Here is a 14,771-nt window from a genome sequence, read left to right on the forward strand (position 1 = left end):
TAACTGATGCCAGTAAGATTTTATTTTTCCTATTAATAAAGATAGATAAGAGGACATGTTCTTCAACAAAGACTGGAAATGGTATTGATCATCTTGATCAAATGTTCCAAACAGTTATCTTTAAGAAAAACAGAATAAGAATATAATTTTAAATAAATAATTTTAAATCCTGTGCTTAACTGCAGCTTGCTAGTCAATCTTCTGTAGCTAAGAAAATACAGTAAGAATATAACCTTAAATTATACAAAATACTGTTTCTTTGAGAAACAAGTTATAATCTACAAAGGCATTCAGATGCATCATTTGAAAAGCAAAACATGTCTAAACTAAATACAGTAAAACAGCCCAAATTGCTCCTTATAAAATTAAGGAGGCAAGAATAAATTAGGCATATTTCCTTAGACTTAACTCTTGAAGCACTGAGTGTGCCCATTTTTAGTATTTGCTAGTCAAGACTAGTATATAATACTTTAATATTTTAGCATATTTATTCTCATCTCTAAACACAAGCTTTGTCTTCCTCTAATCTACTTACTTCCCTCTCCTGAAGTAAGTACCCCACACCCTAGTACCCGTTCTTCACCTCGCAACAGGCCAAGAACTTCACATTTCTTGCCAAGCTTTACAGTGCAGCCTCTCAAATTATTAAGTTTCATGCTGTTTCTTCCACACCCTGACCTCCTGATGCAACTCATTTCTATATAGCTTGGAGGATAGGTCAGGATTTAGTCCTAAGAGCTCCAGCTTTCCTCCAAGCCATAAGAAACTCTCCACCCTACTAAACACGGTACTTCCAATGACATAAGTGACTGGGAGTTTGCCAGTTTCCAGGTGACACATACTTGGAAATTAGCTCGTTTTCTAAGGTCAAGCCTTCAAAAGTAGTCAGGACATGATACATTCAGAAATGGAAATCTGAAAATAGTTCTATCTACTCATTCACTTTGCTGTCCAAAATTTCTATTTTGCCCTTTTCTCCTTTTTGTTTTGGAAGTTTTATCGTGTCTATGGTAACTTCATCGGTTGCACAACTGTCCTCTTCAGATTCTGAGCTGTCTTCTGAAATTATTTCTTCTTCATCCGTGTCAGAACCACTTAATTCAACCAAGGCTACATTCTGCAAGAAACAACAGTTCTTAAAAAATGAACAACCCATATATCTACATATTGCTTTTATGATTTTTGTAAAATAAATAAATAAATATCCAAGACCTTAATACACATGAACATCCTTACCATAAAGTCATCAATTATGTGCTATGCAAAAAGTAAGTAGACCTCGTTAGACTGGAAATATTTGCAAGTTTTTTAGGGATCACTATAAACATGAAAGTTTAAATATGAAAAATGAGTTTAGACATTCTAAGCACCTGTAGTGCTCAGTAATAAAGTAATAGTTCTTTTTAAATAATTCACAGGAAGCAAAAAGAGAATGGTACATTGATAAATTCACTTTATCTACAGTGAAGGCTTCTGGTTTAAACTGACAAATGAAGGGTGCAAAAGGCTGGATTTTTCAGACAAGAATCCAAGTCTGAAAATATCATTTTCAGGGGGCTGTCTCACACATTTTGTCCCACTGGGGTTCTCAGACATTAGCATACTGTGAAAACACTGGAGAGGGATGTTGAAGTAAATTTTATTGGAAACTCTTGTATTTGAGAGATCATAATTAAGGTTTTTAAGTTTTGTTATACTTGAGACCCAGATTTTGGGCCTTAAACTACTTAAAAGTGTCCTGTAAACATAACAGAACACTTGTTATTGTTACTTACTATACAATCTTGAATTACAATTCATTGAAAGTCAGATTATTTTGAAAATAAAAACTTAATCTTGATAAATTTACTATCTGTAATTACAAAAAATTACTCATTGCCAGGATTAGAGCTTTAGAGGCAGCCCGTATTCTGGGTTCAGCTACTTTCTCTCTCGCAGTTTATCTTCAAGTTTCAGTGGTGGACAAGATTACTATGTCATGAAGAGCAAGTAGCACACTTTGCTTTAAATTTATGGCTAGTTTCAGATCTAAATTATAAAAGGAATATAAAAGAGGAAACTCGGAGCTTTATTTTTCAAACAAACCCATCCTAAGACTGAGTGAAGAGTTTTACGCCACAGCACTAAATTTACTTTACAGAAGCAAAAACACAAGAAATATATTTACCATCTCTATAATATTTTCAAGGCAGCTGTCTAGATTTTCAATATCAAACTGATGAGCTGGTGCTGTTGCCATTTCTCTTCTTAGCTCATTGTTTGCAAGGGCCATCTGCGGCAGAAAGCTCTGAACTCTGTCCAAAACTAAGGCAGAAATAGTGAGATTATACCATATATGCATATTTAGATTTTGCAGTACAAAGACATGACTATCTCATTAACACAGGATTTAACTGTTTTAATTTTGAACTTTCAAGTTGTCTACAATATTCAACAATTCATTTGGGAATAAAGTTACTACTTTATTGACCAGATTGCTCAACTTTTCAGGGCACATACAATGCAGAATATCATGGATCTTGTGCATCAGTCCAAACAGTTCACTAAGGGAGTCATGTCATGGCTTTTATTTGACCTTTTTAAAAACTAAAATATGGCGAGTCCAACAGATGCTTCATAGCAAAATTCTACTGTTTTTAAACACACACCAAAAAATGAAACACTCAGGATGCTCCATATCAATATTAGCTCCTGTGAAGTACTGTACCTTACCGTCTCCCCTCTTGGAGCAAAGGGACAGGGTCCAAGAGCAGACTGGGGCGGGGGAGGTGTCAGTGATGGCACAACTGTCAAGAAAGCTGTGCTACTGATAGGAGAAAGTAACCTCAGAAGCAGCTTTCTACCAAGCATGTTATGCTGCCAAGAAGGAAGCCAAGGTGGATAGGCAGCATAGGTGACAGCATGGAGGAGCTGGCCTTTTGCAGGGATGTTGCCAAGCTCCATGGGATTTCCCACCAACGTTGGGACATCTTTGCCATTTGATGGGTCATGGCCATGTCCCCTCCCTTCCACTCACAGATTAACATTATACTTCCACACTTTTTTCAAATAGCCTTTTCCCTCTCTTGCAGTAAGGCTGCACTATTCTGATTCAACTCCAGTAAAGTCCCTTACAAACTACTACTATATGCCATACTGACTCTCCCCAAAGGGTTCTATCAAAGAAAGAACTCCATATTTCGTCATTTATCATCATCTCAAATACAAGTTGAAGATAATTTTGAAAGGTTATTAAAAAAGGAATGATTATTTTAAAAAGATATACTAGTGTCTGATACTTTATACTAGCAAATTGGTTTTGAATATAGAGATTAGAATGGTTATATGAAAAGTAGAAGCCCTTTGCACACTAAGCAAATACAATCCAAGGTTGAGAAATCACTAATAATTTGTCTTCTGTGAAAAGAATAAAAATCCTGAGGATGTGTCACTTTATACCACAGACAATACGGCCAGTTAACTCTGTGTCTTTGATTACGGGACAAGGCACATGGATCAAATGCAGAAAAATACCTTCTCTGAAGCCAATGTGCTCACTGAATAGATAGTGATAGTAATCTGGCTTATTGATTTTGACAGCACTCTTTTTAAAAGTGAGGTTAAGAAACTAGTTTTGATATTAGAAGTCCATTTTTACACTACTTGGAAATGTAACACCAGAGGTTCAATCTTGCAAGCCCTCTACACACAGAAATACTCCTTCTGACACCAGTGGAGTTTGTAGCATTACGCCCTAAAACACCAAAAATATTTGTTTTTGGTGTTTACAAAATTGTTTACAATATTGTTTACAAAAATATTATGCAGAATTAATGCTTTGTGCTCCCTCTGCAGGATCAGTTAACTACATGAGAAGTATTCTGAGAACTGTGCCCATTTTATCTGGTGAGTAAAAAAGGCCTAGTTAGTTTCAAGCTCCAACATAAATAGCAGGGAGAAACATCCACATCAGCAACCGCAAGAGAGAAATCTGCAGATCCACAAGTAGCAAAAATAGGTTTAAAACTATTTAAAACTTTTGCTGTTAATTAATTTTTCAAATGCTAACTGCTTCCGCAGTCGGCTAAATTAACGTTAGGTATAGTCATGGTTGTGCTTTTCAGGTTCACATAACAACTTAAACAGTGATCAAAATAGTCCCATTAGGAAAAGATGCACTTACTGTTACTTCTTGGTATCCTTACTGTCTCTAAATTTGTGACCTTTTTGCCAGCATGTTTTGAGTTAATCAACAGTGTGTCATGAATACCTACGAAGAAAAATTACATCAGTTATTTCACTATTTACCAATGTGATACTAGCCCCCTTATTTAGATATTTCACAAGATTTGCACCAAAAAACAGACAATTTAAGAAAGTTTTCATTAGTTGGACAATTTAACTAGTCAACTCTTAATACAGCAAATGGGATGACCAATTTCAAAGGAATTACTTATCACTAATTAAAATGAGACTTTTAAAAGTTTATTTTAGAATGATTTCTTTATCCTGTCAGAAGCTTGAAAACATTCAGTACCCTTCTAGTTTTGTCCTTTAAAGGTCTGACATTACAGTACATCCTTAGTATTTTCTCTCTTATTTACTTAGCATTACATCAGCAGTACCAGGTATAGTTAAACCTGTTCTCCTTTGGAACATATGTAGAGATTAACAGATAAGCCTTTGCATGAAAATAATATGTATGTATAGTGCCTTGGGCTGAGAATCTCATCAGATCCCACAGGCTAGGGAGGCTCAGCATTAGACCTGCAGGAATAACCGATTTTTCCACCAAGTAGTCCAGGGGTGGCCAACTTGACCCTGATAAGGAGCCAGAATTTACCAATGTACATTGCCGAAGAGCCACAGTAATACATCAGCTGCCCCCTCATCAGCTCCCCACCCCACTCCCAGTGCTTCCCACCCACCTGCAGCCCTGCCAGTCAGTGCCTCTCCCTCCCTCCCAATCAGCTGTTTCATGGCATGCAGGAGGCTCTGGGGGTGGGGTGGGGCACGGCAGGAGGGGCAGGAAGGGGTGGAGTGGGTGCAGGGTCAGTGGCCCAGAACCAGGGTTGAGAGCAAGTGCAAGCACTGCCCCAAGCACGACACTGGGAAAGCTGGCGCCTAAGCATCCATGCCCTGGAGTATGATGCTATACAAGGAGTCCCATATTAAAACTTCTGCAAGAGCCGCAATGTGCTCCGGAGCCCAGGTTTGGCCACCCCGAGGTAGTCAACGAACCAAAAATAATTAAAGAAACTGTAGTGTTCAACCAAAACCGTGCAACTGATTGCGACAATCGTTCCAGAGAGGTAAGTATCATGGACTTCACGTCATGGCTGGAAGGGCAAACGAAATAGGCCTGCCAGGATTGTATTCGGTCTGGTTCTGTTCAATATCCTCATCAATGATTTAGATAATGGCATAGAGAGTACACTTATAATGTTTGTGGATGATACCAAGCTGGGAGGGGTTGCAAGTGCTTTGGAAGATAGGATTAAAATTCAAAATGCTCTGGACAAACTGTCTGAAGTAAATAGGATGAAATTCAATAAGGACAAATGCAAAGTACTCCATTTAGAAAGGAACAATCAGTTGCACACATACAAAATGGGAAATGACTGCCTAGGAAGAAGTACTGCAAAAAGGGATCTGGGGGTCATGGTGGATCACAAGGTAAATATGAGTCAACAGTGTAACGCTGTTGCAAAAAAAAGCAAACATCATTCTGGGATGTATTAGCAGGAATGTTGTAAGCAAGACACGAGAAGTAATTCTTTCACTCTACTCCACGCTGATTAGGGCTTAACTGGAGTATTGTGTCCAGTTCTGGGTGCCACATTTCAGGAAGGATGTGGACAAATTGGAGAAAGTCCAGAAAAGAGCAACAAAAATGATTAAAGGTCTAGAAAACATGACCTACGAGGGAAGATTGAAAAAATTAGGTTTGTTTAGTCTGGAGAAGAGAAAAACTGAGGGTTTGTCTACACTACCCACCAGATCAGCACGCAGTGATCGATCCAGCAGGGGTCGATTTATTGCATCTAGTATAGATGCGATAAATTGACTGCTGAGTGCTCTCCCCTTGCCTCCGATACTCCACCAGAACGAGAAGCGCAAGGAGAGTCGACTTACCACAGCAGAGACATCACGGTAAGTAGATTTAAGTACGTCAATTTCATCTACGCTATTCACCTAGCTGCAGGTGCGTATCTTAAAAATTGACACTGTGCAGTGGTGTAGACAAGCCATGAGAGGATACAAGATAACAGTTTTCAAGTACACAAAAGGTTGTTACAAGGAAGAGGGAAAAAAAATTGTTCTTCTTTTAACCTCTTGAGGATAGGACAACAAGCAATGGGCTTAAATTGCAGCAAGAGCAGTTTAATTTAGACATTAGGAAAAACTTCCTGTCAGAGTGGTTAAGCACTGGAATCTCCATCACTGGGGATTTTTAAGAGCAGGTTAGACAAACACCTGTCAGGGATGGTCTAGGTCAGGAGTGGGCAAACTTTTTGGGCCTAGGGCCATATCAGGTACAGAAATCATATGGAGGGATGGGTGAGGCTATGCCTCCCCAAACAGTGAGGCATACCCTGGCCACTGCCACCTATCCAGCCCCCTGGACCCCCCCTCATCCAACCCACCAGGACTCCCACATCCTATCCAAACACCCTTGTTCTCTGCCCCCTGACCATCCCCATGGGACACTCATCTCCTATCCAATCCCCCCTGCTCATCACCCCGGGGACCCCAGCCGCTTTCCAACTCCCCCTGCTCATTACCTGTGGGGTGGGGAAAAGAGGGACTCAGTCCTTTGTCTGTTTCCCCTGCTCATTTGGCTGGTCTCCCTGGCAGGGCTCACTCCCTACCTGGGCTTGACTGCTGGGGCCAGGCATGCTGGGGCTGGAGAGGGACCCTGGCTTGCTCTGCCCCTATCCCTAGCAGCAAGGCCCAGGCCCCTTGACACCGCCCCCGGGAACTCCCCCTGCTCCCCAACTGCACCCAGAGGAGACTCCAGGCACCAGCACACCAAGTGCATGCTTGGGACGGCAGGCTGCAGAGGGCGCTCTCCCGGCGCTGCAGTGGCAGCAGGCAGGCTGCCCTTGGCGGCTTGCCTGCGGAGGGTCCGCTGGTCCCACGGCTTCGGAGGATCTCCGAGGTCCACCGAAGCTGCAGGACCAGCAGACCCTCTGCAGGCAAACCGCCAGAGGCAGCCTGCCTGTCGTGCTTGGAGCCGCCCCTGACTGCACCGCCCTGGAGCACCAGGTCTGTGAGCGCTATAGCCATGGAGCTGCAGCCTGCTGCCCAAGCCCTGGGGGAACTGTGACTGTGAGGGAGGCGGGGAGGTAGGGGAGCAGAAAGGGAGGGGCCAGGGACTACCCTCCACCCCACTCACTATAGTGCTGGGGAGTTGGGCTGGCTCCTCTGCTCGCCTGTCCTGACACTGCTCCCTGGCAGGAGCTTGGGAGCCAGAGGGAAGAGTCCTGTGGGCCGAAAGTGGCCCAGGGGGCTGTAATTTGCCCCCCTCTGGACTAGATAATACTTAGTCCTGCCATGAGTGCAGGGAACTGGACTAGATGATCTCTCAAGGTCTCTTCCAGTTCTATGATTCAATGAAAACTGTTTTCCCCCCAACTCTTCTGCCCAATATCAAACCTGAAAATTCTTGATTCGAATCAACATTTCATTCAGAAAACACTGATTGAAAACAAAATGCCAAAATAGCTTGTTTTGCCACTTCCAAAACCGAACCTTTTCAACACTGTCCAAAATTTTGTTTCCAGGGTTTTTTTGTGTTTTTGGCCAAAACTATTCACCGAATTCGTCCCAACATTTGTGACTCGTTTGGGTCCCCCCCTCCAACAATGCATTTGGCAGGAAATTTACTATTCGCTCCCCCTTCCCCGAAAGTACCCGCCCTCCCAAGCTCTAGTCTAGAGGGATCAGTTCTGGGCTCGGCGGCTTCCCGGGAAGCGATGCAGCCTTCCCGCTCCCACACAGCCCGGCCCCACTTCCCGCGGCCTCAGAGGACGGGCTGAAAGGGCCGGCGCGAGCCTGTGCTTTGCCTTCTCCAGGGCACGTGCAGGCGGCCTGGGGAGCTGAGAGCGTTTCATGCCCAGGGTGGGGTTCGAGCGGAAACCGAGACTTTCCGCCCCCCAACAAGCTGGACCCTCGGCACCCTGCCCCTCCCACCGTGCCCGCCGCTCAAGCTGAATTAGGGCGGTGCCGCGTGGTCGCGGCTCCCGCAACAGCTGCAGCGCGAGGCGCCCCCCCAACCTGCCAGGCAAGCAGCGCGCGCTGCTCTCCGGCCGCGTTTCCTCGCCGCCGTCGCTGAAAAGCGGGGCCGACAACAGACCGCGCGCGAGCAAACCGCCTTCCGTCAGGCGCCGCTTCCCATCCTCCGCCGCCCCGTCTCCTCGCCCCGCTTCTTGCCAGCAGGCGGCTGCTCGCTCCCTCCCCAGCCCGGGGACGTGGCGGCTCAAGACCGGCTACCTCCTCCGCTCCCCACGGACAGCAGCTCCCTGGAGGCAGCGGCGCCTTCCTTCCGCGCCATCGGGGTCTCGGGCCTGCGCGCGCCGCTTCCTTCCATATGCTCGGAGGCGGGAGGGTGTCTGGGGTGCGGATGCCGACGGGGCTCCGCTCAAGCCGCAGACTAGCGGCCTCGCGCTGCGCCATGGCGCCTCCTGGAGCCCGGAAGAGTCAGCGCAACTCGGGGCGAGGCCACCACTAGCGCTCGCAATTCTCTCGCTGCCCAGGAGCGGCCGAGCGGCCCTTGACGTCAGTGGGAGACTCAGTCCTGATTGGACAATGGCAAACCGAGCGTTTCTGGGCGGTAGTCAAGCCCTGGGTGACGCCGCTGTGGGGGATCTGCTACTTCAGGAGTTAAGTTCCTGGAAACGCTTCTGTGACTGAAGCAAGGAGAGTTTGAAATCTCGCTGCTAAGCAAGGGCTGGCTCAGAGATGGCATTTAGGAAAATGGAAAGCATGCAGGGATATGGGGGAGGGTAAGGCAACATCCTGTCCTATATTTACTAGTACTATAATTTCAATCGGCCTGTATAATCTGATCATTAGGGATCTATGAAATTCACAGTCCATTTTGGTCAATTTTATGGTCATACGATTTAAAAAATGGCAAGTTTCAGATATTTAAATCTGAAAATTCAGTGTTGTAACTAGAGCCCTGCAAATCCGTGTGTATCCATGGACCATTTCTGCAGATAGTAGCACAAATGTGGATACAAATTTTGTATCCACGCAGGGCTCTGATGGTAAGAACCTGGTGGGCAGCTGTGAGGAACCAGCATGGATCCTCCACCTGCCCTGGGTGGAGAACCTGGGGGCAGGGACATGGGCCTGGGGCTGCTTGGGCCCCAGGGCCAGAGTAGGTGGAGAATGTGCCATGGCTCCCCTCAGAAGCCTGCCCAGCTTCTACTGTGCCCAGGCTGCAGCTCTAAGCCACCCCAAGCTGGGTTGGGGAGAGCTGTGCTGGCAGCTGTGGGGAACCTGGGTCCCTCCACCTGCCCTGGGTGAAGGGGCTGGGGTGGGGGACAAGGACACTGGGTAGGGGCTGTTTGGGTTCCCTGTCCAGGGCGGGTGGAGGGTCCACTGCAGCTCTGCACAGGTGCCCACCTCACTCTTATGGCCAGGCTGCAGCTCCGAGCTGCCTCCTCCCGCCCCCCCCCCACAACCTTCCTGCTGGACCTGGGTTGGGGAATGCAGTGCTGGCAGCTGTGGAGAGCCTGGGTCCCTCCACCTGCCCTGGGTTGGGGGCTGGGGGGCAGGGACACTGGGTAGGGTGGACTGGGGGAGCAGGGACACTGAGTGGGGAGGCTGAGGGGCAGACACACTGGGCAGGGGGCAGGGGGCCAGGGACATGAGCCGGGAGACGATATTGGTGAGTAAGACAGCCAATAGTCTCAGCATACCGGCAGCCTAACTGTTGTAAGTTTCTTGTAGGTTCAATATAATGTAATTGTGGACTAAAGTACCACATAGCCTAGGTTCCAGAAAGATTTATCCACATATGAATGTCTGTGAAACCTAGGCTATGCAGGATCAAGGCATCCTTAACTCATTCTCTTAGGGGAAAGAAAGATAAAGAAAGGAGTTGGAAGAGAGACAGAGAACAGAAATTTTAGCAATCTCATTTAGGATTTTTCTGATTTATAGCTGTATAAATAAGATATTGGTGTATTTTAATATTACTTGAATTTATTGCATTTATTGTTAATTTTATATTATATTAGGTAACAGAATCCTGTGTAAGCCTAAGATATCATAGTGATCTGGAGTTTAAATTTATCCAGGTACTGCTGAATGAAATACCTACTCCGAAGCCCAAATTAACCACTGTGCACTTGCACTGAGCCCCCATCTGAGAAGGCCCCCTGACTATCAGGAAACCCCTCCCACCACACGTACACACCATAAAATAATAATGATTTAAAAAACTCGCAAAACTTACATGCCACAGGCCAGGGCAGGGCATTGGAGGGGAAGGTCCCACCTGCATGCTTAGGCTATGTCAACATTGCACTTTCATCGGTAAAACTTTTGTCAGTTAGGGGTGTGAAAAAAACACCCCTGACCGACAAAAGTTTTACTGACAAAAAGTGCCCATTGTGGACAGTGCTATGTCATCGGGAGATGCTCTCCTGCCAACAAAGCTACTGCCCGTTTTATTTTGTTGGCAAGAGAGCTTTCTCCTGCAGACACAGAGCAGTTACACGTCATACCATACAGCGGCACAGCTGGGGTGTGCAGTGTAGGCATAGCCTAAGGCAAGAGGCAACAGGCCAGAGCAGGGAGCCAGGCCAGCTCTGCAGGACAGGAGTCGGGGTGGGGTGGCCGTAGAGTGGGCTCCCTTACAACCCCATTCCCTGGAGCCTCTCACACCCCCTTGGGGGCAGGACCTATCCCCCTGGACCTCCGACCCTAGGAAAGGTGGGAGTCCCCCAATTTCCATAGTGCACAGGCCCCAAAATTCTTTAATATGACTCTGAAAATTAATTATAGTATACATTGCTGTCATTTTAGATTAACTCTTCTCATATACAGTTTTAAAGAGATCAATCACTAATGCAATCTGAATATTTCAAAGACACATAACTGCTAATACAAACATAATTAAGCATTCAGAAAAAGAAAGGGGTTTTAATTCTTATGAGTCTCCTGGTATTCTAAGCAAGCAGTTTTAAAGGGGTATAGTACAAAATGCCCTGATGGAAGTTAGGTATTTCAATCAGCTACATTGTACCTCTAAGGAGTACTGCTCAAGAACTTTATTATAAACTATTGTTTTTTAAACAGTAATATATAAAAATAGATTGCAGTGAGTATATTTCTTTAGCTGTTCTACCACTCCAAATACAGCTGTTTTACCACTCCAAATACAGAGTTTCTACCAAGATTTCAGGAAAGAGTAGTGGCAAATCAGCAAATGATCTCACTGTGCTTGTCAAAAGTGGAGGAAGCTTTAGAATCATATAAATACAGTTTTCATAGTTTAATATAACACCAAACTGAGGGTACGTCTACACTACGGGATTAGTCCGATTTTACATAAACCGGTTTTGTAAAACAGATTGTATAAAGTCGAGTGCACATGGCCACACTAAGCACATTAATTCGGTGGTGTGCGTCCATGGTCCGAGGCTAGCGTCGATTTCAGGAGTGTTGCACTGTGAGTAGCTATTCCATAGCTATCCCATAGTTCCCGCAGTCTCCCCCACCCCTTGGAATTCTGGGTTGAGATCCCAGTGCCTGATGGTACAAAAATCATTGTCGCGGGTGATTCTGGGTAAATGTCATCACTCATTCCTTCCTCTAGGAAAACAATGGCAGACAATCATTTCGCGCCCTTTTTCCCTGGATTGCCCTGGCAGATGCCATAGCACGGCAACCATGGAGCCCATTCAGCTTTTTTTTTACTGTCACCATATGTGTACTGGATGCCGCTGACAGAGGCGTTACTGCAGCGTTACACAGCAGCATTCGTTTGCTTTTGCATGAGAGCAGAGACGGTTATCAGTCATTCTGTACCGACTGCTGCTATTGTAAATTGGTAATAAGATGACGGTTATCTGTTGTTCTGTACTGTCTGCTGCTATCATAGGTGCCCCTGGCTGAGGTCGGCCGGGGGCGCAAAGGCAAAAATGGGAATGACTCCCCAAGTCAATCCCTCCTTATGGTTTCTAAAAATAGAGTTAGTCCTGCCTAGAATATGGGGCAAGTGTACTAGAGAACCAGTGTATCAGAGAGCATAGCTGCTCTGTGTCAGATCCTGCAGAAATGATGAGCTGTATTGCCATTCACCGAGGTGCCCCTGCAACAACCCCACCCGTTGCTTCCCTCCTCCACCAACCTTCCTGGGCTACCGTGGCAGTGTCCCCACCATTTGTGTCATAAAAGTTATAAAGAATGCAGGAATAAGAAACAGGATCTTGTTAGTGAGATTAAATGAGGGGGAGGCAGCCTCCTGCTGCTTGACAGTCCAGGCAGGACATAAACGGTGTGGGAGAGGACCCAGCATCCCTCTGCTATGATAGTCCAGGCAGTACAGAATCTTTTCTTTACACATGAAAGGGAGGGGCTGATGGAGCTCAGCCCCCAGTTGCTATGATGAGGACGGTTACCAACTGTTCTGTACCACCTGCTGGGAATGACCAGGAATCATTCCTATTTTTACCCAGGCGCCCCGGCCAGCCTCACCTGAGCCAGCCAGGAGCACTCACGGGCTGATGGTGATGACGGATAGCTGTCATATTGTACTGTCTGCCACCGGGAGAGGGAGAAGAGTGGATGCTGCTCTTCATTGCTGCAGCATTGCGTCTACCACCAGCATTCAGTAGCCATAGAGTGACATTGAAAAAAGTCAAGAAAACGATTCCTTTCCCTTTTCTTTCACGTGGTGAGGGAGGGGTAAATTGAGGAGCTATACCCTGAACGACGCCGGACAATGTGTTTGAACCTACAGGCACTGGGAGCTCAGCCAAGAATGCAAATACTTTTCGGAGATTGCTGTGGACTGTGGGATAGCTGGAGTCCTCAGTACCCCCCCTCCCTCCATGAGCATCACATTTGATTCTTTGGCTTTCCATTACGTCTGTCACGCAGCACTGTGTAGCTTGGAGATTTTTTTCAAAATGCTTTGGCATTTCGTCTTCTGTAACGGAGCTCTGATAGAACAATTTGTCTCCCCATACAGCGATCAGAGCCAGTATCTCCTGCACGGTCCCATGCTGGAGCTCTTTTTGGATTTGGGATTGCATCGCCCCCGTGCTGATCAGAGCTCCATGCGGCAAACAGGGAATGTAATTCAAAAGTTTGCAGGGTTTTCCTGTTTACCTGGCCACTGCATCCGAGTTCAGATTGCTGTCCCGAGCAGTCACAGTGGTGCACTGTGGGATAACTGCCCGGAGGCCAATACCGTATTTGCGGCCACACTAACCCTAATCCGATATGTAATACGATTTAGCGCTTTTCCTCTCGTTGGGGGAGTACAGAAACTGATATTAAAGAGCCCTTTATATCGATATAAAGGGCCTCGTCGTGTGGATTGCGTGCGCCGTTAATCGGTTTAACGCTGTAAAATCAGTTTAACGCGTAGTGTAGACCGGCCTGAGTAAATAAAGTGAAACAGTATTTCAGGGAAGTATCAGAGGGTAGCCATGTTAGCTGGATCTGTAAAAAGCAGGCAAAGAAATCCTGTGGCATCTTATCGACTAACAGACGTTTTGGATGCATGAGCATTTCGGTGAGTGAATACTCCACTTCGTCAGATGCATGTAGTGCGAAATTTCCAGGGGCAGGTATATATAAGGCAAGCAAGCAGCTAGAGATACGAGGTTAGTTCATCAGGAGATGCGGCCTGTTCTGCAGTGAAGGTGTGAAAACCAGGAGGAGAAACTGGTTTTGTAGTTTGGGGGGACTCCACTGGCACACATACAGTCCCCAGCTAAAGGCCCTCCAAACGCATCTCAGGGATCTTACAACCCATCCTGGACAATGATCCACACTTTCAAGGCCTTGGTTTGGCAGGCCGTTCCTCGCCACAGACCACCTGCCAACCTGACACATATTCCACCGTAACTGCACACCGCACCATAGTACTTAGCTTAGGACCAATTCATTGCAACAACCCGATGCCACTTCTGACCACTATCTAACCAGCGACACCTCACAGGCCTAACCAGATCAGCCACACATCACCAGTTTCATTCACCTTGCCGTCCACAATATAATATAACAACCATTCATTTATGCCAGCACTGCCCTTGCTATGTACATCGGCCACTGGACAGTCTCTACGGAAATAGGATAAATGGCAACAAATCAGATATTAGGAATGGCCATATACAAAACCTGTAGGAGAACACTTCAACCTTCCCTGGCCACGTGTTAGCACCTTAGGTGGCTCCATAGGCAGCAAAAACTTCAGGACAGCTTACAAAGAGAAACTGCTGAGCTTCAGTTCATCTGCAAATTTGACACCATCAGTTCACAATTAAACAGAGACTGTGAATGGCTTGCCAGCTACAAAATCAGTTTCTCCTCCCTTGGTTTTCACACCTCAACTGCTAGAACAGGGCCTCATCCTCCTTAATTGAACTAACCTCATTATCTCTAGCTTGCTTGCTTGCTTATATATACCTGTCCCTGGAAATTTCCACTACATGCATCTGACGAAGTGCGTATTCACCCACGAAAGCTCATGCTCCAAAACGTCTATTAGTCAATAAGGTGCCACAGGATTCTTTGCTGCTATTTCAGGGAAAGGAATAAAA

At 45.9% G+C, this 14,771-nt stretch overlaps 1 protein-coding gene across 2 annotated transcripts; it reads right to left on the reverse strand.

The window, feature by feature from the left end:
- Window positions 1–8,675, reverse strand: NOPCHAP1 (NOP protein chaperone 1). 2 transcript variants are annotated; one of them, XM_032762386.2, is made up of 4 exons: window positions 8,476–8,675; window positions 4,163–4,249; window positions 2,168–2,304; window positions 1–1,117 (listed from the first exon to the last, which is right to left on the reverse strand). In XM_032762386.2, exons 1-4 carry the CDS (start codon window positions 8,570–8,572, stop codon window positions 932–934), a joined length of 507 nt encoding a protein of 168 aa, XP_032618277.1. In that variant the 5' UTR covers window positions 8,573–8,675; the 3' UTR covers window positions 1–931. The 2 variants fall into 2 exon arrangements, with proteins under 2 accessions (XP_032618277.1, XP_032618279.1); XM_032762388.2 differs by lacking the exon at window positions 8,476–8,675 and adding an exon at window positions 8,371–8,467.
- Between the last annotated feature and the right edge of the window lie 6,096 nt (window positions 8,676–14,771).

The sequence above is a fragment of the Chelonoidis abingdonii genome, chromosome 1 (genome assembly GCF_003597395.2).
Source record: "Chelonoidis abingdonii isolate Lonesome George chromosome 1, CheloAbing_2.0, whole genome shotgun sequence".
In the NCBI taxonomy this organism is placed as follows: domain Eukaryota; kingdom Metazoa; phylum Chordata; order Testudines; family Testudinidae; genus Chelonoidis; species Chelonoidis abingdonii.